The sequence below is a fragment of the Ananas comosus genome, linkage group 13 (assembly GCF_001540865.1).
Source record: "Ananas comosus cultivar F153 linkage group 13, ASM154086v1, whole genome shotgun sequence".
NCBI lineage: Eukaryota > Viridiplantae > Streptophyta > Magnoliopsida > Poales > Bromeliaceae > Ananas > Ananas comosus.
Genome location: NC_033633.1, coordinates 3,578,031 through 3,595,006, shown reverse-complemented (window position 1 = coordinate 3,595,006; position 16,976 = coordinate 3,578,031). Strand labels below are relative to the sequence as shown.

General features: G+C 35.1%; 3 protein-coding genes across 5 annotated transcripts; 1 reads left to right on the top strand and 2 right to left on the bottom strand.

Moving 5' to 3' along the window:
• LOC109719576 (protein TSS-like) lies at positions 980-2,295 on the bottom strand. Of its 2 annotated transcripts, none has more exons than XM_020246340.1 (4): positions 2,055-2,295; positions 1,602-1,663; positions 1,288-1,380; positions 980-1,136 (listed from the first exon to the last, which is right to left on the bottom strand). In XM_020246340.1, exons 1-4 carry the CDS (start codon positions 2,122-2,124, stop codon positions 1,002-1,004), a joined length of 360 nt encoding a protein of 119 aa, XP_020101929.1. In that variant the 5' UTR covers positions 2,125-2,295; the 3' UTR covers positions 980-1,001. The 2 variants fall into 2 exon arrangements, with proteins under 2 accessions (XP_020101929.1, XP_020101930.1); XM_020246341.1 differs by having other exon boundaries at positions 987-1,136; positions 1,291-1,380.
• Positions 4,719-11,731, top strand: LOC109719310 (probable peptide/nitrate transporter At3g43790). Of its 2 annotated transcripts, none has more exons than XM_020245886.1 (17): positions 4,719-5,040; positions 6,913-6,953; positions 7,103-7,163; positions 7,292-7,394; positions 7,514-7,616; positions 7,722-7,775; positions 7,884-7,946; positions 8,203-8,252; positions 8,335-8,410; positions 8,810-9,013; positions 9,469-9,556; positions 9,725-9,810; positions 9,896-10,003; positions 10,178-10,222; positions 10,312-10,400; positions 11,024-11,067; positions 11,195-11,731. In XM_020245886.1, the coding sequence occupies exons 1-17, from the start codon at positions 4,893-4,895 to the stop codon at positions 11,284-11,286; spliced, it is 1,455 nt and encodes a 484-aa protein (XP_020101475.1). In that variant the 5' UTR covers positions 4,719-4,892; the 3' UTR covers positions 11,287-11,731. The 2 variants fall into 2 exon arrangements, with proteins under 2 accessions (XP_020101475.1, XP_020101476.1); XM_020245887.1 differs by lacking the exon at positions 4,719-5,040 and adding an exon at positions 5,666-6,144.
• On the bottom strand, positions 11,936-16,976 carry LOC109719702 (ribonuclease III domain-containing protein RNC1, chloroplastic; the record flags this gene model as incomplete). Its single annotated transcript, XM_020246485.1, has 5 exons — positions 11,936-12,472; positions 12,569-12,655; positions 14,729-14,929; positions 15,444-15,648; positions 16,294-16,976. Coding segments are annotated over 5 exons (1,494 nt in total), but the record flags the coding sequence as incomplete, so codon positions are not given.

The following is a 16,976-nucleotide window of genomic DNA, read 5'->3' as shown; positions in this document are numbered from 1 at the left end:
AATACAAAAATTGTATCATCATTTTTTTAAGGATATTTATTTTCAACCATTTTTTTTTTCACTTGATGGATAAGAGAACGAAATCGAAAAAGCGTGAAATTTGATTTCCAGATAATTTAAATAATTTAGATCATATCTAATGGAAACAATCGTTAATTTAAAAGCTCTATTATCGAAAACAAATCGGTAATACATCGAATCGTTTACTACCGATAGTATTCTGGCAAAACTCTTATTTTCATATAACGGTACTTCAATAAATAACACTCCGCCTCACGTTTCGGTTTAAAATATTTTGATAGAAAATATGAATCAAACTAGAAACCCGGCAGAATTTGAACATAAAATCACAAATTATGATACATTTAAAATACCTATTATTTTCTAAAAATATAAATTAAATCATACACAGCGAAATGGAATGTTTCAAAATTTGTCTTATAAGTGAGAGGACCATTAAATATTCTCACATTTTCACCAGTAAATAAACGTGTGAAGGAAAGACACAGGTGGGGCCGGAGCGAAACCAAATGACGCATGTGGTGATGCCTAAAGAAGAATTAATTGCATATATGTCCGTATAAAATAATAAAATTATATATTATATAGTTTTATAAGTTATTAAGCATGCACCTTCACCAAAGTTGAATAGTTCGTAAATATATATTCTTTCGTTAATTGACCGATATACCAGACGCCACGTCGAGACACAAACACTTATTCCTTCTGGCAGTGACTTGGTGGGTAATCTGGACAGACAGAAATAACTACACTTTTAATAGAAAGCCGCCCACGGTTTTCGAATCCCTTGAACGCCTCAAATTTTTTATCAGCACTTGGACCACTATGCTTTGAATTTTTTTTTTTTTTTTTTTTTCCTTCGCCTTTCGCTATCTCGGAGGCCTAAGCTGCTTCCAACTTGTACGCTCAGTTCATTTTACCTAATGAATGAAGCAGATAGCTTGCTACCTATTTCTCAAAAAAAGAAAAATTTGCGCCCACTATTTACTAAACGGAATATGAAAATAGAAAACAAATAATGCAGCATAAAAAAAAAACATACCTTCCTCGATCTTAAGTACACATGGCTTTAGCGAAACGATTTCCACGCCGTCGTTTAACCGGTGCCCGCGAGCCTAAATCGTAAAAATTAATCCCCACAATTAGAAAATTAAAAGCCCAAAAAACACAAATCCAAATCTAAAAAACCAAATTTATTTTCATTTTTTCTCATGAAAAAAAAAAGAAAATTAAAAAAAGACCCAAAAAAATTGTAATTGAGAGTACCACATGTGAGAGTGAGTAATTGGTGAGGTGACATGTTTCCACATGAGAGCCCAATAGCTTCTTCACATCTAGTATTTTATCAGTGGATATTCCCTAAATAACAAGAGAATAAATTAGAATAATTAATTAGAATAAATAAATAAATAAATAAACAAGAAAGCTGTTCTTGGCAACTTATGATTGTAATTTATCCAAGTTCCATTGAATAATTTAAAAAAAAAAAACCAATTCATATAAGTTTCCTTTCCCTTTTTTTCTTCTTTTTTTTTTTGGTAAATTTTCAATAAGGGATGAGTTGAGAAATACATATATACCTTGAGTGTTACTTGGGATTCATAGGGAGTGACCACTGTGATATCAATGACACTAGGAACAACTGTAAAGAGAACAATGACAAAAAAAAAAGAAAAAAAAGAAAAAAAAAAAGGAAAAAGAGGAGAATAAGTTTTGGGAATAACAATTAATCATCATACACACAAAAAACACATGACTCAACTAGATTAGAAAATCAAAGGAGGAAGCAAAAAAAAAAAAGTGAATAAGATTTTAATACTAATACATAAATACATATATATATTTATATATATATATACACATAGTTCATGTGTGTGTATATATATGGGACATGCTTAATAAATTTCATACATAATAAACTAAAAGTGCATGGCTAATGAATCACAAGTACGTTGAGCTCCTGTTCTTCAACTCTCTCTCTCTCTCTCTATATATATATGTATTAATTGATATGTATATAATAGAGATATTACCTTTCTCTTCTTTTCTCTTTTTATCTCCTTTTCCTTTGTTTCCTTTGCCTCGACTAGTTTTCGGGGCCATGAAAACAACTTCACTCGCGCATTCGAAAACACTACACTTCTCTTATTCTTAAGAGAGATAGAGATAGATAGATAGATAGATAGATAGATACATAGAGAGAGAGAGAGAGAGAGAGAGAGAGAGAGAGAGAGAGAGGTGGTTTTAAGAGGGGGAGAAGGGATTTGTAGAGAGAGAGAGNAGCTCTTTTGTAAATGGAGGTCTGAATTTTTAATTTTGATAATTATATTTTTTAAAACTTCATTAAATAGTTTAATAGACTCTTCTCCTCAATAAAAGTTAGCAATTACACAACCCTTTTGATCCCGTGTACTACATATAATTCTATAAAATCTTTAGAACACAAACAAATAAACTTTTGGAATAATTACCTATATACCTCTCAAACTTTAAAAATATCTAATTTATCCTTTTTTTTTTTTGTTTCAAATATACCCCTCGTACGTTCCTCCGTTATTCAAATATGCCCCCGCACTAATCATCCCTTAAGTTATCTCAAGTTAAACGTGAGTTAGGCTTCGTTTGGGATTGCGGGGAAATTGCGTTATGTGCAGTAAGAAAGTACATTGGAAAAATACATTGCTTGTTTCCATATGTAATATTGTGTTCCGCATATCGCGATGAGTCAGTTACGATATATTTTTTGTGGTCCCACCAGAGAACGCAGAAGCATATCCCTATATGTTTTTTCTTCAACCCCATTTTATCTAATAGCGTTAGATAGACCTCAATACCAAACTAAGCCTTAAATGTCTACCAAAGTTAAAAAATAAAATAAAAGATTTCTTTTACTCTTAACTTAGGCAAATAAGAAAAGTTAGTGATAGTAAATGGGTATATTTGAGGACAAAAAATTAAAATACTTTTTTTGCCTCTAATTTAAGAACAAATAAAAAAAGTTGGTGATGATAGAAGAAAATATTTAAAAAGGCAAAATAGTGATTTCATAGAGATAATGGTTGTTGTTAATAGAATTTAACTATAGGGTACCGTTTGGTTCGGGGATAAGCAAAAGGTGGTTATTCTAGGGATAGTATAAATTGAGGTATAAGTGGGGATTAGATCAATTTTGCGTTTGAATGAAAATTAGGTTATTCATGAGAATAAGAAAAATAGCGTTTGGTTAGGAAAGATAGAATAAGAAGAATAGTGGGTAGTTATAAATAAAAAATAATGATATTACCCTCTCATTATATTTGAATTTAAATTTTAAATTTTAAATTTATATTTTTAATTTAAAATTTTAACTTTTAAATTTCAAAATTTTAAATTAAAATTTAAAATCTCTCAAATTTTAAAAATTTTTCAAAAAAAAATTTAAATTTTAAATTTCAAACTTTAAATTAAGATCAAATTTAACTTTGAAAATATAAAATATAAAATTTAAATTTTAAAATTTAAAATAGTCAAAAATTTAAATTTAAAAATTTAAAATTTGGAATTTAAGAATAACTTAATTTTGAGATTAGCAAAATTAAATTTTAAAATTTAAATTTTAAATTTAATATTTATATTTTAAATTTTTGTAAATAAGAAATAGGGTTTGGAATTAATAAAATAATTATTAATAATAAAATTATAAATTTTGATAAAAATAAATATTTTAATAAATTTAATATAAGATTTTTATTATTAATAAATTATATTTTTTTTAAAATTTCTACTTAAACTTAAATTTAATAAAAATAATTTATTATAATATTTAAATATAATTTATTATAAAATTTATTATAATATTTAAATATAAATAATATTATTAATATAATACAATTAATAATTTTATAACAAAAAAATGCATTATAATATATAACATATTATATTTAGATAATTTAGTTTTAATTCAATTCATAATTTTAATTAAGTTTGAAATTAAATATTGGAATAGCACTATTCCATCAAAATGGTGGAATAGCAAATCCCAATCTATTCCGGAATAGTCGGGAATAGCAAAATTTAACCGGGATAAAATATCCCGGCCAAAAATTATTTTGTTTGGCGGAATAGCGGTCCCCGCTTATACCGCCAGCCAAACGGAGCCCTAGAAGTATATTTGAAATAATTTGGAACGTTAAAAGAGTATTTTTAATATTAGCCTTCTAAACAGAGTAAATCAGAAAATCAAAAATTTTTTGGAGGTATATAAGCAATTGCCCTTATATTTTTTGTATTCTAAGAAGAAATAAAAATAATAAAATTTAAAATTTTGTGTTCTAGCTCTATATTCCTCACTTATCATGCTTAACCAATTAAAACTAAAGAAAAAAAAAAAGTAGATTTATTTATATTTTAAAATCTAATAGAATTATATCCATAATTCTCCATCAAAATAGTTGTATAATTAATAAAATTCATTTAAAAATTGTTAAGTTATTTGATAAAATAAAAAAAAAATTATTAAATGTAATTGCTAAAAGTGATAGAGATCATTGCCACAATGCCCCCACTTTTTGTCCTTTTCCTCTTCTAAATAATAATAATTATAAGAGAGAGAGAGAGAGAGAGAGAGAGAGATCTATTTTTTCTCTTCCTCTTGGAGATAAAAAAAAAATAAAAAAATAAAAAATAAAAAAAAACATTCAAACCAATCACCAACAATTTTTTTTTTCCTTTTTTTTCTCCATTCGTTCGATTGGAATGCGTGGTGAAACACTCGGAGCTCCTTTTTAACGTCGTTCATTGGTGAAAAAGGAGCCACTTTTATTCTCTCTCTCTCTCTCTCTCTCTCTCTCTCTAAATTAATCATCATCGATCAAACAATTAATCTCTCCATAATGGGGGATAGCACTAGTAGAGTGCCTTTGTTGAATAAGGTGTATTATGCGAAATGCCCCGGGTGTGCCATGGACAAGAGGAAGGAGTCCCATACGGGGATCCCCTACAAGGAGTTCTTGTACGTTTGGATTGTTACGTTATGTACCGGTAAGATCACAAATTATTATATACAATAAAGAAGATGCATGCAACTACAATACAATTCAATTCAATTCAATTCCCTCCATCACTTAGCTTTTCTTCCTTTTTTTTATCTTCTTTTCAGCTTTCACGCGGGTATTTGAGATGAGGAGTAGTTATCTTGTTGTTATTATGTTCTTCTTCTCCCTGCGTGGACGAGAGTAGAATTTATATAATATATTTTATGCCGTTCAGATTCTACTTTTAATTATTTACTTCAAGCTTTTGTTTATACATTTGGACTTTGTTAAATTTAATGGCTATGTATAAGTTGCTAGCCATTAACTATTGTAGTTTTATTTGCTGAAAAGCCATTAAGATCAACAAGTTTTGCAAAATCAATGTTGATTTTTTTTTTGGAACAAAAGAAAAAGAAGAAAAACTTGGCTTATTTGAGTAAAATTATTCAATCACTGAATGAGCTGGAGATGTGGGATCTCCATTCTTTTTCTTTTTTTCTTTTTTACATTTTAACTTTTGCATAGAAAAGGACTTTTTTAATCATGTTTGTTGAGATCGAGCATATGTTTGTTTCTTCTTTTGAAGACTCTAGCTAAAAGAGCTTTTCCTTTCCTTTTTCTTTTTCTTTTTTGATTTCTTTTCTTTTGGTAAGAGATTGTGATGGTTCACAAAAGTGTTAGGTACTTTGGTTATCAATGATGTTGTTCTGCTGTATTTATCATGACCGTGAGGTGTTGTTAGTACATATCAGAGTGATTTTCCTTTTCTCTTTTTTGTTGTTGTGGGTGTTGTAGTATCTTTTGAGCTTTTGTTTTTGTCTTGTAGTTTGGTTTAGACAATTGTGTGACTATATATACTTCCTTTTTATAAGATTAGGTTGATTTGGTTCGGCCACTGACCTTCTGAGTAGTTGTTGTGCGGGGACGCGAGTTCATACTGTGTATTTTTCTCATCCTTCTAATAAAATCGCACGAGAAATCGCTCATTGGAGTGATCGGTTAAGTAAATTCAGAAATGAGAAGGTCCTGCGGAGAGTATGATGGTGCGACGAGATTTGCAACTTGAATCTAGCAAATTGTGCATGATCAATGTCCAGTGTAACTCTTAATTGTGCGTAAAGAATTCCCCGTCTAACTTTGACCAATAATGCGATGGTCGAACTCGTTGCTCTGATCTTAATCAGTTCTATGATCAACTATAACAGACCCAATTGTTTGGTTTCATTTTACAATGTAATTTCATATGCATTTGCTTATTGTTTTCGACTCACTCAGCTTTGTTAATCTCGTAGTTAAGTAAATCTTGTTGACTAAAACTTTCCAATGCTTCTATGCTAGAAGCACCAGAGCAGTGACTGTGAAGTTGTACAGAAATTTAGTAGTTTTTTTTCTCTGTAGAAAGGAATATATGTGAGCTACCATATTAGAACAGATATTATGGTGTGAAATTTAAGTGTCTTTAATGGTATAGTAAGGTCTCGCCTTTTTCTTTTTTGTGAATAGAGGTCTATGTTAACTTTCGAGATATTCGGAGAAATGATGATGTATGTTGATTTGAGAGAAGTAAGAATTGAAAAGCTGACTAGTATAGAAATGCGTCTTTTATGAGCCACTCAATTTCTCAATTTATTGCTTCTTTTTTTGTGTAATCGGAAACTCAAAATTCGATGAAATCAGATATTGACAGAAGCAACTCCTAGATTTAGTATCAATCAGATCGAAATCGAATCGCTAGGAAGTATGGATCTACCTGAATCGATTGCGCTCTGCGCGGCAATCACCATTCCTATTCTCGTAGCCATCTCTGGTGATTCTTTTTCGCTTCTACGGTTATTTCTCTTGGTTTTCTAACAGCTCTTCTTTGTTTCTGCTTTTTCAGCTTTACCGATATCATCCTTATTTCCCTTCTTATATTTCATGGTATGTATGTTTCTGAGCTCTTCGTGTGTAGCCTTTTTTGTATGTTACGCATATTTTTACTCTAAATGTTTCATCCCTTTTCAATCATATTTGTACATGATTTTGTTCTTGAGACATTGTTAACTACTCCCTCGTTTTCTCCTCCGTAGATAAGAGATTTGAACATCGCAGAAAGAGAAGAAGATATTGGATTCTATGCCGGTTTTGTCGGTCCGTATCCTGTAACTTTCCTGTCTGACGATTGAAATTTATGCGTTTTGAGTTGACGATCAGGAAAAACAAGAAAATCACTTCCCGCCTTGTTATGTCATTGACTCCCTGCATTCCGATGTTTCCAGGCGCTGCATTCATGCTTGGAAGAGCAATTACTTCTGTTTTCTGGGGCATTGTGGCCGATCGACACGGGAGAAAACCCATCATAGTGATCGGCATTTTCTCAGTGTTAGTATCACTTGATGTTATTGTAACTTCAAATGTCGAAGTTTGTTACGGTGTTACATTTTTCATTTACTTCATCCTTGGCTTGTTTTTTTATACTTCCCTCGCCATTCATGTTTCAGGATAGTTTTTAACACTCTATTTGGATTAAGTGTCAATTACTGGATGGCAATTATCACAAGATTTCTCCTGGGAGCTTTAAATGGATTACTTGGCCCGGTAAAGGTGAGGTTTTTTAGACTTAGAAACACGATGCTCATTGTTCTGTAAAGTTGTATTCTTATAGATCGACTTGTCGTTCTCGAACTTCATGTCTTTTTGCTCCTGCAGGCGTATGCATCAGAACTGTGTCGACCGGAACATCAAGCTCTTGGAATGTCACTTGTAAGCACCTTTTATTGTATATGTTCTTCTTCTTCTTTTTTCTGTTTCCCTAACTTTATTAACAGCTGAAATTATACCATGCAATGTCATCTCATTTCATCATTTCAGGTTAGCACAGCATGGGGAATAGGTCTTATAGTTGGACCCGCGATTGGAGGCTACTTTGCGCAGGTAATTTTTATAGATTTAACACTAATGAGGATTTCTATGCATGATTTCGTTTTTTTTCTTTTTCTCTCGATTAAAGCATCATCATTCATTTGTTTTCTGATTCTATTAGTTTGATACTGACACAGAATTCGCTTTCTGTACGACTTGTAAATAAACCTTCTTTCTGGAATTTAGTTTCTGACATTCATTTAGGATGTTTCGCTTCCTCGATTTCTTATTATGCTGTCTGCCTCATAAGCTGTGTGTTTGATACCAGCCTGCAGAAAAATATCCAGAAATATTTTCACCGAACTCCGTTTGGGGAAGGTAATTCATATTACGCCTAATTAGATTAGCCAGCGTAATCACCGGTATTCATACTTTATTTTTTGCGTTGAAATATTTGTAGGTTCCCGTACTTCTTACCGTGCCTCTGCATATCCTTCTTCGCTGTCTGCGTATTTATAAGTTGCTTATGGCTCCCGGTATGTAACTTTACACAGTTATTACTTTAATTCTTCCTTTTTTAGTTCGATAATTATGTACCTGTTCTTCTTATCAATTTATTCCACTAGCTTTCTAACACTCAGAGAATCAGGTTAATGAATGTTTTCTGAATTGTTTTGCTTGGTTCGTTTGACTCGATTTATGTGTATACGAGAAATGTCGCTAAGCAATCAAACGTAAAGAGTCGGTAACTACGGTTCAGGATCATATTGCTCGCATGAAAACTGTAACAAGTTTTGTGGCGCTTTGATCGTTTAGTCCGTTCTCGAATAAGCAATCCGACGTTCATTTGCAGTAGTTTAACTTTTCGTTTATCATAAACAGGAATATAGTTAACATGTTTCTTCTTTGTACTACTCTTTAAATTGGTTTTATAGGAGACATTACACATGCATCATAATGGAAAGGGTGCGGAAAATGAAACAATCGAAGCTTTGGAGGCTCAACCGTTCGTCTCCGATTCAAAACAAGATGCCACTGAAAGTGAAGCTCCGAAGGAGAACTTATTTAAGAATTGGCCATTGATGTCGGCTATCATAGCCTACTGTATTTTCTCCCTTCATGATATGGCTTATACTGAGGTAATAACTTTGCTCCAAACCACTTCATTTCTCTCAGAATCTTTTATGTGGCTCTAAAGGCTCGACATTTTATATGTATTGTATGATGCTTTTAACTTTTACTTGTTTTGTATTAAAGAAAAGAAAGTACAACAAAGAGAGCTACAATTTATCCAAAAAACCACCCAAAAGAAAGACTTTTGTTCCTTAAATTCTTTACGTGTGCGATCCCGAAAGAAAAGGATTCTGCTGTTGAAATGACTCCACAAAAGACGCAAAATCGAAAAGCTTTTTAACATTTCAAAACTCGAGATACTACTCAAGATACGACTCTTTTAAGTACAAGTTTTTGCTCAATGTTCTCTCTGTAGATTTCTTTTCGAAGGATCTATTGTTTCGGTAATGTTAATTTTGAGGTAATATGATAGCCTTTTGCTTTATTAATTGTTGACATTTTACATGTCAAATTATGTCAGATATTCTCCTTATGGGCTGTGAGCGGCAAAAGTTACGGTGGATTGAGTTTTTCGTCGCAAGATGTCGGTCAGGTTCTTGCAATCTCAGGTAAGTAATTTGACGGAATTCGCGATAATACTTTTTCTTTATTATATCTTGGTTCCCTATGATGCTTACAACATTTCACAACATTCAACATAGTCTTAAGGTAAAATTTCTTATGTAATTTTACTGCACTGGAGAAGTTGTTGTTGTTGACTGATTGTTAAATTTTAGGTTTTAGTCTTCTCGTATATCAACTCTTCGTTTATCCTCGCATCGAGAAAATCCTCGGACCGATCTATTCATGCCGTCTCTCAGCGGTCAGTAAATATTGTCGTTTCGCTTTATCCAACGGCGCTGTCTTTCATTAGTGGCCCCTTTCTCTGATACATCACACAATTGCAGGTTATATCAATCCCGTTGCTCGCCGCTTATCCCTTTCTGACAAATTTGTCAGGAATTAAACTTACGATTATCACTAATTGTGCATCTCTGATGAAGAACATTCTCTCGGTGAGTCGACTTGAGCTAGAACTCTATAGATAGCATTTCGGTTGAATAATTGATTAGTCGACCATCTTCAACTGATGCATGTACTCAACCAGCTTTAATCCGATGTCCAATTAAGTTCGATCTTTTTTTTTTTTTCTTCTTCTTATATTCATCTTTCTTGTAAATGTTTATCAGGTGACTATCATCACTGGATTGTTCATTCTCCAAAACAATGCTGTGGTAATCATCATCAACTCATTTCTGTTTATCTCTGTAGTAATATGAACTCATGGCTTAAGAACTAACTGCTGCACCTTTCGAAATGACAGCCTCAGAACCAACGAGGAGCCGCGAACGGCATATCGATGACTGCGATGTCCCTTTTCAAAGCAGTTGCCCCGGCTGGAGGAGGTGCCATGTAAGTAGTTGCAGTTTTTTTTTCTAATCTAATCTTGCAAACAATAACGGGTGAGCGCGGTGTATGATGTTTGCGAGATTCTCGTTTCGCAATTAGTTCAATAATTTAAGCAAGATGATTGAAACTCTATGCGATTCAAATCGGATAGCTCGAGATACACCCCGACCGGATGGAAATGGCGTCCTCTTAAGAGGGAAAAAAAGAAAAGATAAACAAAAAAAAGTTGCTACTTAATCTGTATGGATTGCAAACAATCGTTTATTAAGGTGAAGAATAATTAACAAGTTCACGGCGCAATTGTTCTATGTAACTGCAGCTTCGTATAGTGCTCAACTCGTACATATGGATAACTAGGGAAAAGTCAATCCTTTATAGCTACATAGTTAAAAACAAGATTTGATCTACCTTTAACAAAATCTAACTAATAATTTGATCTTATCTTTAACATCAATCACATAAAAATTTGAGTTGATTTTTTGTTTTTTTAGAAAAAAGAAGCGGTAGTATTAAACAAAGACCTAACTATTTGTTTTAGTTTCGACAAAGGATAGAGAGAATTGTTACTTGCCTCAGTTATTGAGCTTACTTCAGTATTATTTCAATTTAATTGCATCTGTTTGCAGATTCTCGTGGGCGCAAAAACGCCAGCATGCTTCCTTTTTGCCCGGTAACTTCGCATTGCTTGTTATTTTTCGTCGCATCTGCAACTTCACACACATTATGAAATAGCATAGAGAATGTTTGTATCTATTAGCATAAGACTAAGTCATAAGGTTCTTTTTCTGATAATGCAGGTGATCAGATGGTGTTCTTTATTTTGAATCTTTTCGAGTTCATCGGATTCGTCCTTACCTTCAAACCCTTTCTTATCGTACCTGGTAAGTGAGGTACAACATAAAGCTATGTATTCATCTCCTGGGTCTTCATCGGAGGTGTAAAGAACTGAGTCGATCGATCGAATCCTGAAAGCAATGAAGGCCCTGCCCGTATCTCTTCATCATTCTTTTCCCAATAAAAATGTTCTTGAGCTTCGAGGAGTTCGTGCTTGCAATTTGAGGAAACAAGTATGATGGTACTGTCGGTGAAAAATACGACAAGTCGAGATTGTCGACGTACTCAATCAAGAAAATGTAGTTGATTAGTGTATCAATTGTAAGATTATTAGGTGCAAAATTCATTGATCAGTTGCTTGATCTATAAGCAGGAGAATATTTGTATTCATGTGTAGCAAAATGTTCTGCATTGGTGTATTGTTGGATCCTATTGATTAGTTCCATTTATGTACTAGTGATCATCTTCAGAAGAGCTGTTGCTTTGGAGCTTTTCTTGTGCTTTTTTGCTCGAGTTGTTGACAAAATTGTATGCATTTTTATGTAGTCCTAGCACAAACCTGCGTTTATTCCTGGCCACTAATGCAAGATTAAACCATGCAATAGATCATCAGCCTTTCATTCTAAATTTTACGCCGAATATCAACTCTCATGCTGTACATTTATAACGAACAAAATTATGCAAAACAAATTCATACAACAAAAAAGCTAAGAAAATGCTTATATTTTCATTAAAAACATCTACTATACAACTGTTCTTTAAAAATTCTACCTACCTCATTGGATTCTTTAACAACAACACAAAAGTAAAACAAAATTCCACCACAAGGAACTTGAGATGATTTCCTTTCAGGAGGTCAAATATGGAGACCCATGTCAAAGTGAGATGTATATGATGGAAGCACCAACTCCAGGTTGAAAAACTCACACAGCTTTAGGTTGGATTTGTTCAAAATCAAACACCTCAAACATCAATCGGCGGACGTCGGGCTTGCCATAGACCATGTAAGCGAGCCCGTGAATCGCTTGCTGGACAGAGGTCGTGGCTGGGTTCCTGAGCCTCCGGTTGTGCTCGAATTTGTCTTGGACCGACTCGCCGTATATGATGTAGTGGTGGAGGTGCTTGTCCCTTAAGTACCTCCCGCAAAATTTGTTCATTAATGTCCGGCGGTGCTTCTCTTGCAACCATCTCCCGGGAGCATCGAGATGCTTCATAAGTAATCTCTCGGCCATCACAAGATCCTACATAGGAACATAATTGCAATAATAGGTTGTTAAGAATAACGAATCAGTTTACTCATAATCATGGAAGCTAACTCTGTATGAGTGTTAACATACCTGAATCTTTTGACCAACATATTCCAACCGCTCAAAACAAAATCGCGGATGTTCAAACTTGTATTTCGAAGGATGCATAAAGCACAGCTGGCAAGAATCAAGATAAGGCATCATAATCCAGCAGTAAAATGAGAAAAGGCTTAGGAAAGCCATCTGCAGAAGTCGGTTTTATAAACGTAGAACTACTAGTATGGGAATGTGTTCCCCAAACATAGCCACTCGGATGCTATAGAAGCCCCACAGAAACCTGAAAGCACATTTAAAGTTCAGCTCATCCAATAGTTAAAAAGGATAGTGGGGACCTCCAGCGCCATTTCGTAAGATAAGAGCAGGATTTGAAAGCACTTTCAGATTATCTAGGGGCTTTTGAGCATCTAAGACCTAGTTGGGATTGCGTTGCCAAAAGCACCTGTTTTCATGTTTTCGTAGGCCAAAAAAAAAATCGAAAGCGCTCCGGAGCTTCCCTCTTCCAATGCTATAAAATGATTGCGGGAACCGCCACCGGAGAACTTCTCCGGTGGCGGTTCCCGCAATCATTTTATAGCATTGGAGGGAAGATCCAAAGTGCTTTTGGGTTTTGCGGGTCCTTAAAAGCATAAAGGCAGTGTGGTTAGACACTGCAAACAATCTTTGGCCTAAATAGCTGCATTAAACTAGACCTTAAAGTAAACAAGTGTTGTTTTATCCTTCCTATTGTAAGAATCACGAGGATTACATTATAGAAGGGTAACGGAATATTACTCATTTAAAACTTACACAACTTATAAAGAAGATTTCAAATAAAACAATACAGCAAGCATCCTGGTCCATTACAATTACTCTTAATGAAGCCAACGAAGAAACGACAAGCTCAGGTTCTAGAATCTGTATTCCTTCAGCCAGCTTCTATTCGAATAAACCTTTCTAACTGTAGAGCGTCACGGAAAAAGAATTTACTAAGGTGTTAAAGATTTGAATGGTTACAATTTTCTGATGAGAGGCTATCAAAACAAATAATACCAACATAAATTTCAAGAACACCTAAAAATAGAACTTATAGGTAAGCGTTTATCTGATCCATAAGTAAAAACATAACATCTTCTTTAAATTCTTTTATGTTTTATATTGAATTGAAGGCACTTGAATTCAATGAAAGATAGTGCGAAACTTATCAACAACAGTACTCTTAAATGAACATTGAAATTGTGTATCTTTAAAAAATTCATCTCAATAATATCTCTAGACACACCTTTCATGTCCTACATTATTGCATTTTATTCCTATTATATGAATCAAGAAAAATTGCAACTGATGTACCACATTGTACGGCAAGTGACACTTGGCATTCAAGTTCCAGCTCAATGACCTATTTCAATAGATTTAACTCTTGTTTAGACACATAAACCAAATAAATGATTCCATCAAAATTTTATTAAGTAATTCCTATTCTATATGTTTTACTGATTGGGCAATATATCACTACCAGCTTGCCAAGGCAATATGCAAATCTCGTACACAATAAGAAAAAGCCTCTTGGCATTATTGCTACAAGAAACCATGATTACAGAAGTAGGCATGAGACTTTTGATGCGCATCAAACATAAATAAAATGATAGCATTTATGGCAAAAAATGTTCACTGTATTTAAAGAACTGGTCAACTACTTGGGGTTGCATGTGGACCTGATAATTATCTGATACAACCTGTAGTGCATTCCTTCCAGCTACCAGTGTTTTACATCAAACATGCTCATTGTGGCAATCATATTCACAAGCACGAGGATCCAATAAAAAGCCTTATAGTTTACAAATAAAAACATAATTGTCTCCTTAGTGTGTCTACCTCCAAAGATCTTTGGAATTTTAAAACTCAGAAGTTAATTTAACAGCAAAAAATTCTTAAAGCAATGCACCCCAGGTCAAGCGCAAAAGCTGTTATCAACATGACGCCTTGGTCTATATAGACATTCAGCATTATGTTAATAAAGGACCTTTTAACCTAATTGAAGATAAGAAATGCAGTAAAACATGAAATAGTATGGACTGGAGTATCTTGCTTTCAAAAGCCAGTCAAAGCTACTCAACATAAGCTAAGACAATAGATATTACCTGATTGAGTTACAATTCAGCGTACAGAACTAGAGTTTCTTTTTAAGGGTGACCAAAGTTATCAGGAAATTACCTGAAGCCCAAGCCCAAATTCGATGTTCCTGGCTTCCGTGATTTCCGGGATCCGATCATTTATATGCAAAGGGTATCCAAGAGTTCTCATAACCTTGGGCCTGTGGTCAAAGTCCCAGATATTCCCTCGAAAACGATGCATACCTGGAGGGACACATGCCCTGAAAAGCCTCGGATGTGCAAAAAGTGCATCTTGTGGAGGCTGCATAGAGATGAATGACCCACGAGTTAAAGATAATGCAAAGGTTAAAAGCCTCAAAAAAAAAAAAGGGGGAAATTACTCTAGAGCACCCTGGACAGTAACAGAATACAAAATTATCAATCGCCATCCAAATCTTGAAAAGTTGAAACGAGTGTCATGAACAGTCTGCACATTTCAATCAACTAAACAGTCCTTATTTCTGCCAGTTTTTCCTAACAGCCATCAATTACATAGAAGCAAAATGGCACAAATACCCTTAAACTCATCTAGGCATTCAAAGTGAGAGTCAGGCACCATCGTCGTAGAAAATTCACAGAAATTGGGTCTAGGTGGTTGACTAAAATGGGCATATTGTTCATGTAGGTTTTAACTTTTCAACCTTTTAAAGTTCAGGTCGTGATCTATAATCATCAAACGCTCAAAGGAGTCTGGCATACTTTTAACAAAAAGAGAAGATATAAATGGCGCCGGAGAAACAAAGATGAAAGGAAAAGAAGGGACAATTAATCCATGCCTTGTACGCAGCAACATCTTGCCAACTGATCTGTCGGCCTTCAAACTCCACCGATACATAGTCGACATCTTCAAGTTGCCGTCTTAATTTTGGTTGAGAACTCTCGTCTTCAGGATCCATTCCGAATGCCTCGAATAAGACGCGATATACTTCAGGCAAGCCAAAGCACAGATATATAGCTCCAAATATTGCCCAGAACACAGATCTGATGATGCAGGACAACGAAGAATTCTAAATCGTTACGGAGGGCACCAATGTACGTGAACTTCAATAGATGATACAACATTATAATTGCAAGGTAATATTAAGTAGTGCTGTCGAAACAAATATATCAAATATTTAGTCTGCATCATAGAAAGTCCTTTTGATAAAAATAAGGGAGCTCATGCCACCGACTGGTTCCTACGCCATTGCAATTATATGCTGTGAACTGCGTACATATCATGACGCATTCGCGGGGTTAAGATTCGACCCAATAGCTCCATCAAACTTTGGCCATGGAGAGAGAACAAAAACTGGATGACACCATATGTGAAATCATCAAATGAACAAATCATCAGAATTCTGAATCTTCATAAGAACCTAATACGAGTGTTCAAGGTTTAGACACAAATTCATCAAATCAATACCTTTCCCTTGGATATTATTACAAGACTTTTGAATTTACTCAAACCTAAGAATGAAATTCTACTGTTCTCTCATCAAACAATTCTCCTAACTAAGCCAGAATTAATCGATACCGTTGATGATGAAACATAATCCTAAATTAGACTTCTGCAAGCAGAACATCAGAGAGAAATGGTATCCAAAAAATAATAATAATAATGATACTATCTTAACCACAGCTTACTTCACAGGGGGCTCCCTATCCTTCCTGATCAACTTATCCATCTCATCATAGGGGAACACCAAATTGTGCAAGCTCGCGGCTTTGATCCACTTAGGGAGGAACCTCTTGCCGATGAGCGCGTACACCCGCTCCCGCATCGGCCCAGGGGACTCGCGCGGGTAGCGCTGCAGGAAAAACTCGGCGAAGGCCATCTCGATCACGTACTGGCCCAGGAACCAGAGCCTGGAGTGCCCGTTCCGCACGTGCCGCGCCGTGGTCCGGGCCTCGGCCGTGGGGTGCTGGAACGCCAGGTACAGCAAGGTGTCGAAATGCTTCGCCGGGGTGTCGTCGCCGAGCGCTTCGGAGGGCTCCAGCGGGTACCCGAGCGCCTGCTTCGCCTCGAGGAGGTACTCGCCGATCCAGGTCGCATCGGCATTGTTCAACCGCGAAGACGGTAGGCAAGAGCTCAGCAAAGGGAAGGTTTTTAGGGACAGTTGGGGGCTGTTGAGGAACCTCTCGGCCAATTTGGCGTCGTCCAAGGGGGGTTTGAGGATGAACCTCCGCGGGGGGGTCTTCTTCTTGGGAAAGGCGACCTTTTTGCGCTCGGCGAGCTCGCGGAGGAGGCGCTGGGGGCTGTTGAGGGGGGCTTCGGGAGGGGGGTCACGGCGACGGGCGAAGAAAAGGTATTGGGCGATCGCGGGATT

Bases quoted from the DNA above. Each gene is read 5' to 3' on its own strand.
- LOC109719576 (XM_020246340.1), bottom strand. From the start codon at position 2,124: ATGGCCCCGAAAACTAGTCGAGGCAAAGGAAACAAAGGAAAAGGAGAT. The intron at 1,381-1,601 runs GTATATATGTAT...CTTGTTATTTAG, and splicing joins AATCCCAAGTAACACTCAAG to GGAATATCCACTGATAAAAT. The intron at 1,137-1,287 runs GTACTCTCAATT...TTTACGATTTAG, and splicing joins ATTACTCACTCTCACATGTG to GCTCGCGGGCACCGGTTAAA.
- LOC109719310 (XM_020245886.1), top strand. From the start codon at position 4,893: ATGGGGGATAGCACTAGTAGAGTGCCTTTGTTGAATAAGGTGTATTAT. The intron at 8,253-8,334 runs GTAATTCATATT...AAATATTTGTAG, and splicing joins CCGAACTCCGTTTGGGGAAG to GTTCCCGTACTTCTTACCGT. The intron at 8,411-8,809 runs GTATGTAACTTT...TTGGTTTTATAG, and splicing joins TAAGTTGCTTATGGCTCCCG to GAGACATTACACATGCATCA.